Genomic DNA, 20,027 nt, shown 5'->3' on the forward strand with positions numbered 1-20,027 from the left:
GACATTATTAGAGTTAATTAAAATCAAATTTATATTGACAGACAAAAGCTGGTTGATACTTGATTTTGATAATCATTTTTATATTCTTTTTTACTCAGATTTTTTTTTCATTATTCTTCACCGTAAATGGGTGCAGTAAGGAATTGCAGCTTAAATAAATCCTCAGGGTTCCTTGAAAGTGACACGGACCTTGTTCCACACCTGATATATAAACGACCAATGGCCATGTTTATATTTTGCTATGTCTAATTAATACTGTGAACTTCCGGGGTTTAAGACCTGTGAGATAATCCACCTTTTCACAGGGCCGCCACTATGGGGTGCAGGTAGAAAATCGGAGGAGGGAGGGGATATTGGGGCCCCAAAAATGCATCAAATAGGTGCATCTATCCATATATCTATCTCCTTTAATGTATTTGATATGTCTACAGAGTTTTATGTTTATTTCTCTGGATTTACCGGTCTAGGGACAGGCACAACCTGCACACCGGTTTGTCCAAATGCCCAAATATGAAGCTCCATTTACTATCTCCGTCTGTCCATTCTTACGCTTTATTTTCATTTTATTTTTTGTTGGTTGTTTGATTAACAAAAGTCATATTTCTTTAGCTAATAGTAGATTTTTCCCAGCCAATACATTTGAGTGGATGACAGTATTTAGGAGGCCACGCCCCCCTTGGCCTATGCCTGAATCCGGCCTCGCCTGTCCAATCAGTGATCTGGAACATTCAGTCAGAAACTCTTCCCGAAAGGGTCTACAATTTGGTTGAAAGAAAACAATTTTAACAATAAAATTTGGCCCCCTTTTTTTTTGGTTTTTGGTAAATGGCTAATGATTTGTGGAAGCAGATATTGTTGTTGACAGACCTGCCCATGGCCAATATTTTCAAACCTCTAAAACTCATAGCAAGACAATGAAATCAACCAGCGGCCAGATAATTTACATTTATTCGATTCCGAGGAAAGTTTGCCTCCACTGTTATCTCAAGAGTTTTTCCTCGCCACATTTTAGATTCAAGCTGTCACATGGAAATAGAAAAATACAAAAAAAAAAAACACTCTTCAACATAGAGATGACTATGCAAAAATAATTAATTCATCTCTTGCCTGTATGGATCTCACTCCAGTTCCCTGGGGGGTTTTCTTCTTAAAATATAAGCTACAGTGCTGACAGTTTTCCTGCTTAAACATCAAAACGCTTCTTTTTTTTTCTTTATTCTGGGCTCAGTTTTCATTTCATTTCTGATGGGAGGGGAGCACTACATAATCTGTTAGGTCTTGGAAATCCGTGCTCTTTTTAAAAACTCAGACCACCTCTGTCAGAAAAAGCTATTACTGGTGAGGGTTTCATTTTAATTTAAATGAGATTACATTCCAGTGACACGAAAAGGGGGCACTGTCAGGATGGAGGGAACACGACTCTTTTTTTTAGATCCATTTCCCGAGCACTGGGATTGTGGGACAGGACTTAGCAGCGTGCATAGACTGTGTACCTGTAGCAACACAGTACAATAGAAGGGGGGGCGTGTTGTATGGCTGCATATACATGTGATGCATCTGCAAGCAAACGAGCCAGAAAGGAGGAGAATAATTACTGCAATGCCTCAGGCTCAAAGCGGCAGAAAAGCCACGTGCAAAGCAACATCAGCGGCGTAAAGCTGCATGATATGTCATCTTTAACTTCTTCCTTCTGATCCCTCTTCTAATCTTTTCAACCCCCCCGTATCGCTGTTGGTGTGTCTTTATTTGAAGCCTGAGCGAACTAAGATTATCACGGTGAAGGATTCCAAGTGTCTGAGGCTCGCCGGCTCATTACACGGTGCGGGGAGAAGCCGCCGTGTCTGTGTGGACTCAGACCACCTTCTTGTGAGCGTGTGCAGTAACCGTCTCTCTCTCTGTCTCCCCCTCCCCTCATGTCTCTCTTCACCGTCGCCGTCTGTCTTCGGCCTTGAACGGAACAGCAGATGAACTTGGGATCGAGTTCATGGGTAAGACAACTTTTCATTGACTTTGTCATGCATTGAATCTTTCATTTTCCACACACAAAAAAAGAAAAAAACAACACACGCAATCTCACACAACAAGGCCGCTCACCTTGGAAAATTAATGTGGGCCAGTCGCCATGGAAACACAGTGGTGAATTAGGTGTATCTGTCTGCATGAGGAACAGACAGTGCTAGGGAAGAGTGATGCAATGAGTAAAAAGTCCAAAAGTAAGCAGCACAAATCATAACTTGCACACATTTTATTTTAAGTTGTATTTTTATTTTATTATTGAGCTGAACACATTGACTGTGTATGAGAACTGGAGCGAGTCAGAGTGACATCACCCACACTGACAAAATAATGCCAACTAAGATGCCATTTTTTTTTTAAATATGGACGCCACTGTGTTGGAGCCAGACGACATCATGGCGTCAGCAGTGATTTGTGGATCCAGTATGAGTCAGCATTTCTATGGCAACCACTCTCACCAATCGGGAGTCAGCGTTTTGGGAGTTCACATGTAAAACTGAATGAATGAATGAAAAGTGGGCTAAGAAGAATCTGTCAATCAAATGTTTTGAACGTTCGGAGTTGAGACCATTCACTTTCATTAAGGAATCTGATCTAACTTGAACAACTTGCAATAAAGAGAAAATATGGAAAAAAAAAAAAAAAAACTAGAAGTGTAAGGGATTTTGGTCTTTGGGGGAGGGGTTACTCAGTCCAGTTCTGATATATATATATATATATATATATATACATATATATAGCTCAACAATTAAAGATCCATTCATATATATACACATATATATACACATACACATATATACATAAATATACATATATACGTATATAACCTGTGTTTTTTGGTATATATTAGACATAAACATGATAAACTTTTTGGCTTTGGAACTTGAGATTTTTCTGTACGTTTATAATTTTTGACAGATGTTCACTTCCTTTCAAAATAAAAGACACCCTGTACCATATAGGTACTATGTAAAATGAAGCAAATGTAGTATAGGTAGTGTAATGTCAACAGTATTTTGTCCATTACAGCCAGAAACTCAGAAATCATAACTAACTAAGTAACACTTAGGCAGAGTCCAAGTTCTTCCCCTGTACGTACAGCTTCTCCCTTCCCCCACATTAAGCCCTACAACTGGAGAGTTATGGTATATTAGGGACTTCAGTTTTGGACGACACTATCCCTCGATGACATCATCAATATTCGCCAGTCAGCTATGTTAGTACCTAGCTGCTACTGCTTGGATAGTACATAACATTGGTTTTAAAACTTTAAAAAGTCCTGCGAAAACAAAAAATCATTACTTACATTTAATGTAAACTTCTGTGATCCAGGGCACACCCACGTATCGAGATGAGTTTCTCCTCCACGGCACAGCGTGACGCGGAGGAATATGCAGAGTCAAAACAATTCCAGACATCCCTACTTCCACAAATGCCCCAACTTTCGGAGGGGTAGGTGGGGGGGGGATTCAGCCGTACTGTAGTATTTGGACTGTAAGGTGCACTAAAACTTCTAGAATTTTTCAACAATAGGAAATCCAACCTCTAGTCTGGCAATCCCATTGATTGTATATTCACCCTCCCCTCTCATGTTCCAGATAGGAAGTACTGGTTCCAAGAAGGTCAGAATTCCATAGACTTACATTGAGAAATACAGTTATTACTCTGTCATTTTATTTGTCAGTATAACCATTCTTGCTTTGATGCCATCCTCTTAATATTTACTTTCTAATCCTTTTTTTTTTCTTCTTCATTGCAAGTTATTCAAGTTATAAACTGACCAATAAGATGCCTCAAAAGCTTGTGGTGCCTGGTGGCCCCACCTTGAAAGATTCTCCCAAGCCACTTTCAGTGGAAAGATTGTGGACTTCCAATAAGCTCAGAAGTTCTTCGTTAAAAATGTGACTCAGACCGACTCAGACCAATCACTGTTGACTGGTTTCACAATGGCGGTGGCCATATCAGGAAGCCACGGGGACGGCTTTGGCCTGATTTCATGACGGATGTCAACATCTCGTTGTGTCCAGTGATTAATATATGACTATGGGCGGTCCTTATGTATTCCAGTTGTGCTTATTGATTTTCTGTGGAACACAGCGCTCCAAGATCCATCAAAATATCTTTCATAAAGTAAAAACACAAACCGTTTGATAGATTGTTGGAGAATTATGGGTACTGTAGTCAAAAGCTTCCCACAGTGATACGTACAGTACTACCTTTGCTTGTTACGCCTTGTAGTCTCAGAAAATGGTACTTTTTCAAATTAAAACATCTTTATTTATTTTTTTTAATCAAAGAGCATGCGGCTCGTAGCCTCAGGTTGTAGACCCTGGTGAAACAAAAGGATTGATGTGTAAAAAAAGATAGCTAACAGCTTCTTATCCAGAAGAAAAATGCAGTCTCATCCCATTTTTATTAGAATTCTTTTTGTTTCAACTTCTGCCATCTTGGCCCCGCTCCTCCCCCTGCGTTGCATAGCTGTGAGGTTTTCCATTAACATGGCTTCATAAACTGCTGTCACATCACACTCCAGCTCAGAGAAATACAGGAGGCGAGAAGACGCAGAGGAAGAGAGGCTGGTACCGCACACAACATTTCTCAGTTCACTGATTTTAATCTGGGGACTAAATTAGCTCGGAATGCTACTGCACGTGGGCGGATGCATTAGAGAAAATGAGAACAGGATTGATCGATTGATAGCTGGACAGATGACAGACAGAAGTGAAGATGGATTGTTTTGCCTCTGAAGAGAACGCTGCACACAGATTATTTAACGCCCTCCTTTGTGAATTCTTTCCTTACTCCGTCAATGAACCTTTTGATAATTGTTATATAAATCCCACATTTGAGGCTGCTAGCTAAAAAAGTGCCTCGTTTGATGGAGGATTGAGTGCTCTAAATATGATAGTCTAAGCCCCTGAAGTCCAGTGAGCAAAGCAGTGCTTGTCTTACAAGCTCACTCTGATGTATTTCAGGTTGAATAGCCCACTTTGTGCGGGTCTTTATTATAGCATTTTTATCACAAAGTGTAGATTGGTTGCTACGTGTAAGTGGCCTTATGGGATTGTCTCGTCTTTGGGTCAATATTACACGGTGTAGCAAGTTTAGCTAAAGCTGTTGACTTTGTTCTGTCCTAACACGCTCTTGCATCTAATTTCAAAAGTGCCTTGTAGGCATCCAGCTTGAAAGGCCCGCAACGCCTTTGTGCTCAGACTGCATGTTGGGATTTTCCCCGCAGGCGCTCACCAAACTTCGTATATAGTTTGTTTTTGTGTTTGGAGTTTAGTAGCCTTTTTTTTACCCCTATAAAAAAAATAAAAAAGCAAGACCAGGGTGGGTCTCAGGTGGCGCTCTACATGAACACTGATGATGCAGCAGTTGGGAGAGATACTCCCTCTGTTTCAGGATGCAACTGTTGAGGGATCGTTTCTGTGAAAGCCAGAGGGGTTGTCAGGGACAACGGTGAGCGAGCTGCACATCCGGGATTTGACAACTTCTGCTTTTTATTTGTGAAACACAGTTTGAACACAGCTGAAGGTGTTTTTTAAGTGAAGAATCCTAGTTTCTTTGCTGACAGATTCTAGTATCTGGTTTATATCACGGTCTGGGTGAAAACTAGATTCTGATTGGCTGCAGGGTGTCCATTAAAAAGTAATGATGGGAAAGATAGTCTGTGTGTTCTATATTATTGCCAGTTAGTTAGCAGAACAATAGAAACATAGAACATAGGTGGACATACATTATTCCACAGTTTATTAAAATAGACAGTAGAATGTCTCTTATGGACACGCCAAAATCTCCATTCAATTTTTTACCATCAACAACAATAATAGTTTGTTCCATGACTTTCTGTCTTGCTCATTTATTCCTCCATACAGAGTAAATACATTTTTATTTATAATTTATGATTAATAACAAAATTAATTAGTTAATCATTAGAATTAATGGCAAAAATGTCTTCCAGTAAAAACGATTTAGAAAACTACTTGACTTTGTTTCTTTGAAACAAACTTTTACGTTATAATCTGGACAAAAATCACTTACCTTCCGAAAAGATGCTTTGTACAACATGACTATTACTGTGTATCCTACTTTTCTCCACTGCAGCAGAGCGAGGTCATCAGGCTCCGTAATCAAAGGGGGGTCCAGGTGGTAGCTTGGTGTTGCTATAGCAACTACAAGATTTGGCAAAGCAACCCCAAAGATGTGTTCACACCGAACGTGATGCTCGTCAGGAGTGGCCAGTTTCGATGTTAAGTCAATGGTACAGATCTGAGGTCTTGTGGCACAATTTTAGTCCAGAAAAATCGCAGTTTGAGCGGCGCGGCCACAGATTAAATATCTAAGCTTTGGCGATCTTGTCACGTCATATCTATCAATCAGGGACTCCTTAGGACATGTGACATCACATGTCTGACTTCAGACTTGAGAAAAGCAACTTAGCCCTAATTTGCAACACTTTGTGATAGAGAAGTGTTTCCTAGATCAATTTAATTTAGCTGATTCTGTCATGGAGAGAAGCTGCTTTGTGCCCTTAAAAACTTTTGTAGTGTTATATAATGGTGCAAAGCTGATATGATAAGTCGCTTTTCTCCACTTCAGAATCAGCTGATTCAATTTAATCGCATAAATGATTGAATATTTAAGTGACAAGTCAACGAGTGTGTCATTTAGGTCTCTCTTATTCAAACTCTGAAAACATAAGGCCAAAATCCGCCGCAAAGCCCTTACTTGCTTCTCATAAACCCCCGCATCATGGCCAAAACTTAAGAAGGCGTTACTGAACCTCTGATCGCATCCGTACATTGACTTAATATCGGAACTGGATGCACCAGGCGCGTAAATTAGGTTTGGTGTCAACTTGACGGGGTTTAGATTATATTAAATCGAGAAGAAGAAAACTAAATTGATGCCCAATACAATCAATCATCAGAAGTTTACATCCATAAAGTCATGTCAAACACAGGATAACTAAACATTAGGAGATTGTCTGAAAGGAAATGGGGGAAGCAAATTTATATAATCCCACCCGGCTCGACCATACCATTTCCTTTACATTTATTATTATCTGGTTCATAACTTAAGATCAGATATTTATATCTTTCCAACATAAATTCAGGTTATTATGAATCCTCAAGTAACAATACATCACATGTCTATGTAAGTAGATTAAATGAAGAAATACTGCAAAGAAGCAGATGTACCGGTATTGTGTAACTACGGAGGTCGGGCACTGATTGGGTTTTATTTGGTTTCTGTGCTAAAGCGGTTCCTAGAACTTCGTTATCGCAAGTTATTCAAGTTATAAACTGAACAACCAGATGCCAACGTTTGATTGTCAGATTCCTCCAAGTTGCTTTTAGTGGGAGGGGTGTGGACTTGAAACAAGCTGCAACTAGCTCACTCATGACAGTACTTTCTCTAAAAACGGGACTCAGACTAATCGTTTTCGAAGGGTTGCAATCGTTTGCAATATGGCAGTGGACGTATCAGGAAGTGACGGTGAAGGCTCTGGCCTGATTTCGCGAGGGCCGAAGATAAAGCATTTCCTATGGGGAACCTCAACGTTTGCCAGTTCTTACTGAACGGTCTATGCTTGGAACCGAATTTTGGTGCCCAACCCTAGTAAATACTAAGTTTTAATACCTTAAGTAACCAAGATAAAGTAGCAAAAACAGCAATCGACAAACAACTGTTCCCTAAATTACCTCTAAGTAGAACTTTTTCTACATTTCCACATTTGTTGACATCATACCATAAGACTATGCACTCTTTTCTTCTCGTATAATGACTAAATTATATGTAAAATCTGTTTTTAACATCAAAACTACATAAGTATCATACTAAGTGGTGCACTGCATAGTTAAAATGTAAGCTGACATAATTGTGCTTTCTAGGAAATGCTTTAAATTATTTGTAATTTCTTCCTTCTTCTCAGAAATAAATGTTTTTGAATCTTACTTACCTCTCACTTCCTGCTCATTTTTCTTCTAAGAAATATTCCATGACCTTCACATCTGACTGGTATTGAATCTGGAGTCTCAGTCGAGTATTCCCGCTTCACCTTTCCTTACATGTGAGCAGCACACGCTGGTGGGGGCCGGCGAGGGGGCCCCCCCTTTGGCGCTGTAGTCCAAATTGCTTCAGTTACTGAATTGATTAAGGGATCGTCCTGGAAACGGATCTTCCCCCTCAACTTATCAGATGTCTTCTGCCACCCATGCATGAGCCCGGGCTGCAGCCAGAGGTGACTGCCGTGTCACACCACTTTGATGATCATTTAAGTCACTCTGCTGGAAAAGTAAAAAATAAAAAAATATGAAGGTTAGAGAGAAGCACTGAAAATGTGGGAATCTTTTCCAAACTTTTATTGATGTTTCTTTGGCATAAAAGCTTTCATGTGTGGCCTTGTAGCAGAGCTGAGATGCAGAAAGCTTTGTGTTTACATCGTTTAGTAAAATCAATTAACGGATTAAATATGTATTTGTTTACAGAAGTTTCAAGACACACAAGTGTCCTTATTTTGTTCCTAAAGTAGGATATGACACTTCCAAAGCCCTAGAACTTGCCTTTTTTTTAAATTAGGAGGATGTCTGGTGCTACCCAGAGACTTCAACCAAAGGATCTCTGGGAGAGGGGTTCACACAGTTCCTCTCTGGAAATCGCAGCACGTCTCACACAGGGGCGACTTTAAAGTCAGCCCGTCTTCCTCACAATCTCATCCCAGCATTGTCAGTCCGAGCCCGTTACTTCCCTAAAACACACAGCGGACTAACAACGACCCACTGGGAAATGGATGAAGGCACTTGTGTTCCTCTCTGAAGCATCTGCTGAAACAAACACTGAACTATTTGGTCAGACTTCCACAGAAGTGTAAACAAGACTTTGAGATTACATCAGTTTCAGCTCCGCAACAGACAAACAAAGACGGGGGGCAGTCTTATGCTGTGGGGAGAAATCTTTCAGGAGAATCGACAGTGGAAACAGGCTTTTCCCCACAAGACGAAGTGTAACAGGTGATTTATCTGAAAGTAAAAAAACAACATTCTGTTGAACTGCAAAACCAACATTTTCCAGACTTTGTCTGGAACATTAATCGAGCACATCCTGTGAAATTAACTCCACGTATGAGTGAGGTCCAATACAACCGAGACGGTGAAGGAGCAAATGCGCATGAATGTCTGTCCAGCAGTGCAGCGCGTTGAGAATACATGTAGCAGTTATAGTCCAGGTCGTAAGCTAAAATGTTTTTAAAAATAAATTCAAGAAATGTAGGGAAAAAAAGAAAATTTAGGCCCGATCCGAATTCTTCCTTTCTCCTACATTCAGCCCTCCAAATGGAGAGTTATGAAAAAATAGTGTCTCAGATTTTGGACGTCACTTTCCTTGGATAACATCACCAATACTTGATTGCTAGCTACCATTAGCGAGGAGCTTCCAGCGCTTGAATATACATAACAACAGCGATTGTATAGCTTAAAAAAAAAAAAAAAGTAATTACTTACATTAAAATGTAAACCTCTGCTTCACACTGCATGAAGAAAAGCGCTTCTCCTCTGCGGTACAGTGGGACGCGGAACTATTGCACTTCCATGCGTTTGAGCTGCTGAATATTGCATATATATAAATACATATGTTAAGAATAATATTATATATTCAGAATATATTATTATGCTATATAATATTATTTGGAACATATATATTTGAGCAAAATATTAAAATATTTTTTTCCCATCTTTTCTTTATGCTTGTTCTTGAGGTTGCACAGACTTTTTTGTATAATTTATGGCATCACTGAGTTTTTTTGCTTAAAGCTTTAAATCAACTGTATTTTTGTTTTTTGTTATTTTTTTCCGACCCAGTCCTGCAGCACTTCTCTGGTTTCACTCTCCGCTGTAATAACAGATTCTATGTCAACAGCAGAAGCCAAAGATGAGTCCTTGAAGGTCACGCGCAGGTTTCATCCGGGTTTTTGTTCTTTTTCCTGCATCTGCTGGGTATACAAATCAAACACGGGAGTATTTTCAGCCTTCATGAGATACTGAAGGAAGGCACAGGAGGTTAAGCTGAAGGTCGTGAGTATCAGTGGGGCTGAGGAGCCTCTACTTCTGTCAGCTACGTTTGTTGATATGGAATAAACTGTGTCAGTTCATGGCTTAGAAGCTGTGTTCGGTCTGGTTGAGTTTCCCTCAGAGTCGTCAGTATCACACTCGAGCGATGGTAAATAGTGGAGTTCCACAATCCAAAGATATCAGTCGGGATCAACTGTTTCTTTTTTTTTTTTCCGGCTGCTTGTGACCTTAAGCCTCGGCCGTTGATGTGCAGAGTTTTGACAAGAAGCTCTGGGAGCATTCATTTGCTGCTAATTCCCTGTCACCATCGCTCTCCGGATGCTGAGATGCACATGGAGGCCGTCCTCACACACACACACACATACATATATAAATGTGGAGTGGCCCTGGCCTCATCGCTGTTGCCTGCTGGGTTTTTCTGAACAAAATGATTATCACACTTCAGTTAGCACATGTCATCGAGCCCAGCCTGTGTCTGCCATGTCCCCGTCCCATGTTCAAACGCTGACACTTACTGACAGCATCGCTGGTTGCTTTATGCTAATCCCAATTGTGCGTGGATGTGTGTGTAGTACACCCTTTTATTGTTTTGCTTTGGAGTGCTAACTCAAGAAACCTCTTCTCGTGGCGCAATCACAACAGTCCGAGCGGTAGAAACTCATCGTCTTGAATTGTCTTCTCTCCTCCGCAGAGAGCGGCGACACCTACCAGAGGCAGGTGCTATCCATCTTCAGCATCGCCTCGGGGATCTGTCTTCTTGGAGTGGCGTGCATGGCTCTCTACCGCCGCAACAAGTGAGTGATGCCAGCCAGAACCACATTAGTACAGTAAGCCCCTGGCTGTGCACAAGAGCACTTTACTATCATGGCATGGAGCCCAACCAAAGTGTGAGTCAGCGAGAGGATGTTTTAGCGAGGCATGAAATCTAAATTGTGCGGGATGCATTTGGGACAGATACTCATGTAAGATTTATTCACAAAGTGGTTTTAGCAAACAGGTATGTCACAAACAATTCACCCAAAACAAAATACGCCCCAGCTACGGCCAGTTCACAAAACAGTAGATTTTGGGTTTGAGGGTGTTTGTGTGAAAGCACACTTTCTCCCCCCCCTCCATCCCCAAAGTCAATTACTTGCTTGCAGGTGAGAAACAAGGAAAAAAAAATAAAGAGGACAGAGAGAAGCAGAGAGTAAAGAAGGGAGTTAATAGAGGTAGTGTTGATTGAATTGGTTCCACAACAACAACAAAAAAAAGGTTTTGTTTTTCAGCAGGGAAGTGTTGTAAGAATTACAGGGCATCTCGGTCAGCGCGCCCGGAGAGCCCCGTCTCTTTTTCCGTCTGCAAAATTAATGTACCGCAAATTATCCGAACAGGCAGATCCTGTTTAATTGATTTGCTTTTCCTCAAATGTTGTTTGACAGTGCAGGCCGGGCAGACAGCCTCCGTCTTTACTGCTATCCAGTAAAGACGCCGGTTAGGTGAAAACTCTACCTCGCAGACATCTGGTTTTCTATACGATAGGAAAAAAAAAAACGCATGGATAAAGACAAAGATGTGTACAATGAATACTTTGTACATAACTTTGCCAAAAAAATTTAATTTAACATTTTGTTTTAAGGGTTTTTTGAAATTTTCCTGTTAAAAGTAGGTCATGGGGTCACGAGAATACGGTATAGATCCAGTCACGAAACATACCAACAAAGTGCGCATTGGAAATCATTTATTAAACTAAAATAAAGTAGAATTGCTTTAAACTATATTGATCCCAAAGTAGTTCAAATACATAATAAAAATGGCCATCTCCAGATGAATTTTGATGTTGCCAGGCAACAGCTGATTGTCCAATGATACCGCAGATCCAAGACATACTCATTTCCAACTCGTCATAAATGTGTGTAGGGTTTAGTTAGCTAACTAAAGTTTGCTAACTGGCAGCCGACTTTATCGGCAGTTAAAAAATGTCCTTTTCAGATTTTTTTTCCCATCACACATCTGCGCAAAACTTTATAGAAATTCTAGAAATTAAAGAAGAAAAAAAACAGTTTTGCAATTACCTTGTTTCCATTTAACCTTAATTATGCTAATACACAAAAACCAAGTAAACAAGTCGTTCAAAAACACGCCGACAGATGTGAACAAAACTTTGAATTACAGCAGAGACAATCACATTTCTGCCATGGCACGAGCTAGCGCTCATCATCATCTATCAAAGGAGACGTTGGCGTCTTATTCAGGTTATGGAGAGGCAAGACACATAAGAGCGGCTACAGATGAAGGGATTTTGGGGAAATGGTGATTTTGTAGAGGAGTGGATCCAATAATTCCAAATGACACGCTCAACTTTTGATGAGTTGTGTGATGCTGAGGGACCTCTTGTAACGCTGTGGTATCCGGTCGTTGGTCATGTGGCTAATTGTATTTATTTATTTTTTTTAAGTGTTTCCATTGCAGTTTTGCAATATAAATTTCGATACGCCTTAAAAACCACCTCCTTCAAGCGCAAAAACATTTTTTGGACAAAATCTGTATTTTTCTAAATTGTCGTGTTTCCATTAGACAAATTTATTATTGTAATTCCAGTTGGGGTAATTTTTTGGTCAATGGAAACACAGCTACTGCTTATGATGTCACTTGCTTTAACATGACGGGTGGTGACAATATTAGGGCTGAATTCCTTCCCTACTCCATAACTACACAGCAAATATAACAACACCAGTTTTACGATTTAAAAATCTAATAAATAAAATTTTTTTCAACGATTTTTTATGAATCCACTGCATTCTGATGAAAAAAAACGTTGTAAAAAAATTAAAACACATTTTTTCCACATGAAAAATTGCTCAGAAGCAATGCATTGTGGACTATATTTGCCAAACTAGTGACCATCGATGCACATTGTTATGCATGGGGTATTCTATTTTGGAATTGCAAATTTGGACAGCGCAATGAAATGGCAAAGGCACTATATGCACTATATATATGCACTATAGTGCACTATGTAGGGAATAGTGAAGGAATTTACACCCAGCCTACGTTTATATGTAATCAATGACCTTTCATTTACATGAGATAATAAAGTAGTTGCAGAGGGGTCTTTTTTTCTTTTTTTCTTTACGTTCTAATTCTATTTGTAGTCAGTACGCGTGCACACTTTGTGTAATGTTTTGTGACTCAAAAGACATTATGTGTGATACACTTTGACAGTAATTTAATAGAACAAATGTCATTCAAATCAAAGAAAAGTCATGTGTAAAACAAACATATTTTATATTTGCTGCGCACAACTTTATCTAGGAGCAAACGCTTCTTTTTGACACTTTTCTTACCCCATAGGTTTTCTTAATATCTGAGCTCAAAATAGCGTTCCCACATTAAGTTCGTAACATGAAGCAAGGCTGCACATATTGCTGATGTTTACTGGAGCATCTATTTCATCTTTATTATCATAGATTTCTATTTAAGTGAGCTTTATTAAGCAGTAAGCAGTCCATTATGTCATGCCGTATGATGCATGAGCCTGTTTACTCTCTGGGCATGCCTTATTTCTAACAGATGCCACTACTGGTTCCACTGCTACATAATAATGGTTTTAATCACAGCTTCTGCATCCCAGAAAACTATCATTTTTGCTTTATTTTCACATCTTGCTTTGCTGTTTAGTTCATTTTATTTTGGTGTTCCAGTTCAGCCTTTAAACATTAACGCCTTTATTGCAAACACATTACAGCATTAACAAGCAATTACTAACAATTAAGAAAAACGAGATATGAAGCAAATAAATTAGCTGCAACTGGAACAGCTGTAGCTAAAAGAACAACAAAATGAGGAATGTTTTAAATCGCCTCAGTTTTAATGCATGAATTGTTCTTTAGATTGTATTTAACTTTGAGCCAGAAAACAAGTGCAGACTTATCTCTAAAGATCAGAGAAAACAGATGGCACTTTTAATGAAATTCACTCATTTACACATTTGATAAACACCCACAGTAAATGAATGACAGTGTGCGTGCTGTGGCTGACAGAGAGGCATAGACACTTCATCACACAAACAACTCCTAATGTTATTTTTCAAATGTATCAGTTCAAATGTAATCATTTTTGCCATCAAAACTCAACCATGGTGTCCATAGATTATATTAACTGGATGCACAATATGGGATAGCGGTAACGCAGATTACAAAAAGAAAAAAATTGAGTTGAATTGGATTTATCTGAGTTGGTGATTTTAATTAATCAATTCAACTTCAGAAATTCTGTGGAATTGTGGGAGGGGTAGAGTCACTGACCGCAAAGACTTGAAGAAAAGCAAAAACAAAACATAGGGGTCATGTTTCTGGTTTGGGTAAGAGAAGAGATCAGGTTGACATACTGTTTATCACTAGGGATGTGGTTCTGAAACCGGTACCGTTTGGTGCCGCAACATCAATTTTTACCAGTTTTAGCCTTATTAACAGTGCTGGCGTAGTGGCATTGCAACAGTGCGGACACAGTGTGCTCTACTTTGTTTCCATGTGTCCTCAAAAGACGGGACATCTCTTTCCCTTTGTCATCACAACAAACATACTCAGATGGCAGAGCGGCCATGATTAAAAAGGTCCAAAGTGTGTCTATATTTTTCTAAAATAGATGCAGACAACGCGTACTGTCTCTGATATTAAAAAAAACGTGGCTTATAAGGGCAGTAAAACCAGTAATCTATCCAAACACAACACTAAAATACACCAGATTCTAGTGCGAGGCGCTTACCGTCCATGTAAGACGTCTAGTGTTTCAACAGGTGTGTATGCTAGCGGTAGCACATGACTAACGTTGTTTGATCAAAGATAGGGGCATAAAACTAGTCTGAACTCTAAAAAGTTTTAAAGTACACAATGTATTTATCATCTCCCTTGTTTACACAAAGAACAGTATCAATAAGAATACTGGATCAATAAGCAGTGTCAATAAGTAGTATTGATAAAATCTTAATGATATCTATAATCACACACCTAATATGTGTGCGTCTTTACATTTGAACACATTAGGCCATAGAATGATCCGGCTGGCATGCACATCCCTTTGGGCTACCATATAAAATTAAGTTATTTAATATTTAACCCTTTTATACTGGAGATACAGTTAGAGACACCAAAATAATACATGCTCCTTTGACACACCATAGCCCTTTGCTCAATCAACATACAAGTGGCTTTGCAATGATGTATCGTGCAAAGGCGATTTTCTCAGTGACGGAATCTGCTGATGTCGCATAAGCATCTCACTACACTAAATTCTTGTAAGAGAGAATAGGAATAAACTTTCCATCAAACTCATTTTGACAGGTGCCCCGCCCCCAAACCTGCCTCCAGGATGACGTAACGACGGAAAAGAAAAACAGGGGGGAGGGGGGTTAATGGCCCAAAAGAAAAGTAAAAGAGGGGTGTTTTGTGAAATTAGAAGATTGTAACGGAGGGTAGTAAAATCATACAACAAGGTGTAAATAGTAATCTGAAATGGGCGGGGCCTGTCCACACACTTACTCAGTTACAAACATATCTGTTGGCTAGATAGTCTTGAAATATAAACTAGTCGTCTGACGTCACAATTTTAATATATATTCTATGTTCAACTTACATAAAATGTATATTTAAATTGTTATGTCATTTTGTGGGTGGATTTGGGGGCGGGGCACTTGTCAAAATGAGTTTGATGGAAAGTATATTCCTATTCTCTCTCTTGCATATCAGCACAATGTTTTTTCCTGCTTCAGAATCCACTAGAATTGCATTAATTGGGTTCACGGTTGAGGGGTTGAGGTAGTAGAAAGAATGTCAACACTGAAGCTAAAGCTGCAGTGTTGAAAGGTTAAAAACTGCTTTAAAACTAACATTCTGCTTTCAGAAAATGATTACAAAACTACTTAATATTGTTCTTTTATTATGTTTTCCCTCTTTTATGAAGCATTTCATTTCTATGAATTTTTTTGAACAGAACGATGATCAGATTTCTTGCTCCTAAAACTACAATACCCAGATATACTTTGACCACTGAGAATAAACCTACATTTTTTTATTTCTGAGGAAATTCATGAATAAAACAAATTCATTACTTACAGTAAATCATGTATAATGAGACAACAGAGCAGAGATTTATCAGTCTTGGTTTACTCTGGTCTGTTTCTGTTGGGTGACATTGTCATACAATAAGCTGCAATGACATTGCAATTTTCTATTTTTGTTTTTCACTCGCATATATTTCCCTCCAAAGGAGACACCGCGAAAAGCTCCAGGCTCATTTCTCCAGCAGCCGCAGTCTGAGAGACTGCAGTGTCAACGCCTCCGGCCTCATGTCCAAATCCACTCCGAGGTTTCAGTACAGCCTTCATCTACAAAACGTAAGTTTAAAGCTGCCATCGATTTGTACCTCCTGACACGTTCTAATCATCATTATCAACACTATGTTTCCATGAGCTCCACTTCTACGCATATACTCTGAGCTCCAGCAAGAGATCTATGACATGACTGGATGTTTCTCTTCTGCCTCTAGCATTTTGTTCCTAATCATCTGACATGGGTTGGTAGGTGATTGGCAAAAATCGTGAGGAGTACATTTGCTGCGCGATATGCGGGAAAATACTGCTCATCATGTTTTTTTAGTGGCAGATTCCTGTGACAATCTGCAAGTTGGAATATTACATTTGTGCTGGTGTTCAGATTTAATTCTGCTATACAAGAACAGGAAGTTCTTTAAAATGCAGGAGCTGGATTTATTTTATTTTTATGTTTGAGAGGTGAAAGGAGAGTGAAAAAATTAAATCACATAAAATCAAACTTTCCATATAAATCACTTATTTTATACATATGTAACCCAAAGTGCTTTAAATAGTAAAAACATTGTTCAATTTAAAACTGAAAGCAAATCAGACCTTCATACACACACAAGATAATAAAGCACACAATGCACACAGGAGACACAATATCACATAATTATTCAACATTTTCAAGAAAAATTAACTTTACCATAAAGAAATATTTGGAAAACCATCTTTTCTCTTTAATGTATATAATAAGATTTTCAGGAGTGATGCCCAGCCCCCGCTGACATATGATGTCTTTTGATTGGTCAACCTGTAATGGCTTACTTTAATTCAAATGACTCAAAGAAAACGACTTGTGTGGGTGCTGAAAACGATGAAGCTGATAGCCAACTAAAATATTAGCTAAATGCCAAATTAGCCTAAAAAACTTAAAAAAACAAAACAGGTTAGCCAAAGCAGCTGGCATGTAGCTAAAAAAATAGCTAAACTCCAAAATAGCCAAAGAAACTGAGAAAACCTAAATCCGCCAAAAATAGCTAGCATTTAAATATTAGCCTTACTCCAAAACAGCCTCAAAAACTAAAAAAAACAGCTAAATTAGCCAAAATAGCTAGCATGTAGTTGAAATATTAACTAAACTCCAAAATAGCCTAAAAAATCTTAGTAAGTGCCAAAATTGTCCAAAAAGCTAGCAGGATGCCAATTTTTAAAACTTTATAACCATAACTTTTTAACATAAAAAGGCAGGAATATTATTCCATAGTAAACCGACTTAAACCTTAAATAACTTTCAATATTTTATTCTCCATAAAAATATATTTTGTCAAAATTATACAAGTTAGAAATGAGCGCAAGACAACATCGAGCCATTAATAACAATAAAATAAAATGATCTGGAGGGCCGGATAGAATTGACTTTGACACGTGCTTTAGAACTAATGTGACAAATCTATATAAAGTTGTTTCAGGTCAAAACAGAAGCTGAAATTTTTGTATTTAAACATGTTTTATGTAAATTTTATATGGTGGATTTTATTTAAAGAAAAATAAAACCCACTAAACCATATTTGAAGCTACGAATATGTAAAGTATTGTTGTATATTACAAAATAGTCACAAAACCAAAAGAGTTCAGAAAGAAACAGGATAAGCCTATTTCTCTTGATAAATGTAAACAGAGAAACACAAATCAAACTCCTGCTAGCAAAAACAAAATGGCAGGGTGCCAACCTAAAAAAAAAAAGAAAAGAAGAAGTGTCCGTGTATGAATCACAGGCCACCGCTGCCTGCAGAGGTAAACTCTGCCGAGCAGAGCTGACCCGTGAGGCACGTGGAGGCTGCAGATGGCACAGATGCAGCTCAAGTCTCCACAGAGAGGTAATTACACTCAAATATACACTTGCAAAGATCTCATCAAATAAGTGCAATCGCTCGTCATGATGCATTAACACTTTGCAGAATGTGGCCTCTTTACTTATTTATACCTGACACTTTTTCTCTCAGATTTTCCTCTCTCTGCCCTTTTTTTTAATCTATCTGACTTTATAATTACCCAGCTATTCACGTTTTAGTTGAACAATTACAACAAGGTCTCCCAAAACATGAAATAAATGTTTTCTTCTTTCTTATTTGGAATTCATCATTCAAGCTCAGCCTTGTTCTGTCTTTTTGTGTTTACTCTGTTGCGAGGTTCTTAATATTTGAACAGTGTCTAGTGTCACCCACTGAAAAACAAACACCCCTCCAGCTAACCCCGCCCACGGAACTGCAGCTGGCACCATTTAAAAGACTTTTTTTTTTTTTTTTCTCAAAACACGTCAAATAAAAATCACGTTTCGGAGCAACTGACAGCTAAGAAAAGTTGCACGGTGTGAAGTGAACATTTTTAAGGTAAATAAGGAAATATACTTTCTAATGATCCACAGCTTGTAGAAACAACAAAAAAAGTCAATTGAAGCCAAAGCAGTCCCATGCCTGTCAGAGTGCGATGTGGTTCAGTCAGATGAGGCCCTGTGGCAAAATAGCAAGTTATTATATTAACACCAGGATGGTGAGATTGTAGTGACAGAAAAGGGCTGGTGCTCCGCATGAGGTGAAGCCCTGTTTCCAAGCACAAAGGTTTCATTTCTTAATACAGAAAGGAGGTCAGGGGGGAGTAGAGGAGAAAAATGAAAGACAATAATGATGTTAAAGAAAAAATAGAAACACGTGGAACTGTGCGAGGGAAGTTTTAAAGACAAAATAAATGACAATTAGGCTAAAAAAAAATAAATAAATATGAAATTCAGTCGTAATTTACCAAAAATAGTAATAAATTTATATATGAAACATCTTAATTTTGCGAGAATAACCCGTATGCTTATAAGAAAACAATGTTTACTAACTAAAATACTTACGCTTAAAACCTCTCATACTGAAACACAATATTAGTTCTTTTTTTTATTGTTTATATTTTTTTATTTTGTCTCATGACTTTATGAAATTAATCTTGTAAATCCTCAATTCATAACCCATAAAAGTTTAATTTTATTACTATAAAATATTGACTCTCTTACTCATAAATCTATGAATTAATTCTTGTAAAATTACAACTTTTTTCTAAAAATTTTACGACTTTAATCTTTTAAATATATATATATATGGTTGCTCCAATACTCTTTTCTCATCATAGGGGACATATATAAAGAATATTTAAATGATAAATTACCTTTAAATTACTTCATTTCTTTATTCAAATCATTGAAAATGGAAAGAAGACAGAAAAATGCAGCAGTTTTGTAAAAAAATGGAGTTGGTGGGTCACTAATCTGTGATGTGATAAATCCACTTGCAGGCAAACAGATTTATGAACGTCTTTGTTTTCCTCGTCTGAGCTGCAATCTGGATCAAAACTGTACGGCTGGATTAGCTCCGATATTGTCTACCATTTTTATGCGAATGTTAGCTTGAGATTTTGAGGGACTGTAAGCTAGCAAGGCAAAAACAAACAAAAGTATGATGGGAAATAAGGGCAGGCTTACTCTATGCTAATAGTCCCACCCCTAACTCAAAGGTGAATTTCTAATGAGCTACTGCCGCTCTACAGAAACTATGTCCTAATTAGGTTTAGTTTTGGCTAAAAACGGCACTATTAAAATACACTTT

General features: G+C 38.4%; 1 protein-coding gene and 2 long non-coding RNA genes across 4 annotated transcripts in view; 1 reads left to right on the plus strand and 2 right to left on the minus strand.

Moving 5' to 3' along the window:
* nrg3b (neuregulin 3b) overlaps window positions 1-20,027 on the plus strand; it is a 293,063-nt gene that overhangs the window by 246,766 nt on the left and 26,270 nt on the right. The window contains exons 4-6 of one of the 2 annotated variants that reach the window (XM_024285818.2): window positions 1,962-1,988; window positions 10,780-10,882; window positions 16,335-16,461. In XM_024285818.2, coding sequence (XP_024141586.1) covers window positions 1,962-1,988; window positions 10,780-10,882; window positions 16,335-16,461 — 257 coding nt within the window. The remainder of the gene's footprint in view (window positions 1-1,961; window positions 1,989-10,779; window positions 10,883-16,334; window positions 16,462-20,027) is intronic. The other variant, XM_024285819.2, reaches the window with a different exon arrangement.
* Window positions 1-20,027, minus strand: part of LOC112154689 — a 137,634-nt gene that overhangs the window by 45,991 nt on the left and 71,616 nt on the right. The window lies entirely within an intron of this gene.
* On the minus strand, window positions 1,217-2,684 carry LOC118600171. Its single transcript, XR_004949744.1, has 2 exons — window positions 2,095-2,684; window positions 1,217-1,947 (listed from the first exon to the last, which is right to left on the minus strand). It is a non-coding gene; the product is annotated as an uncharacterized LOC118600171 (long non-coding RNA).

The sequence above is a fragment of the Oryzias melastigma genome, linkage group LG19 (genome assembly GCF_002922805.2).
Source record: "Oryzias melastigma strain HK-1 linkage group LG19, ASM292280v2, whole genome shotgun sequence".
NCBI lineage: Eukaryota > Metazoa > Chordata > Actinopteri > Beloniformes > Adrianichthyidae > Oryzias > Oryzias melastigma.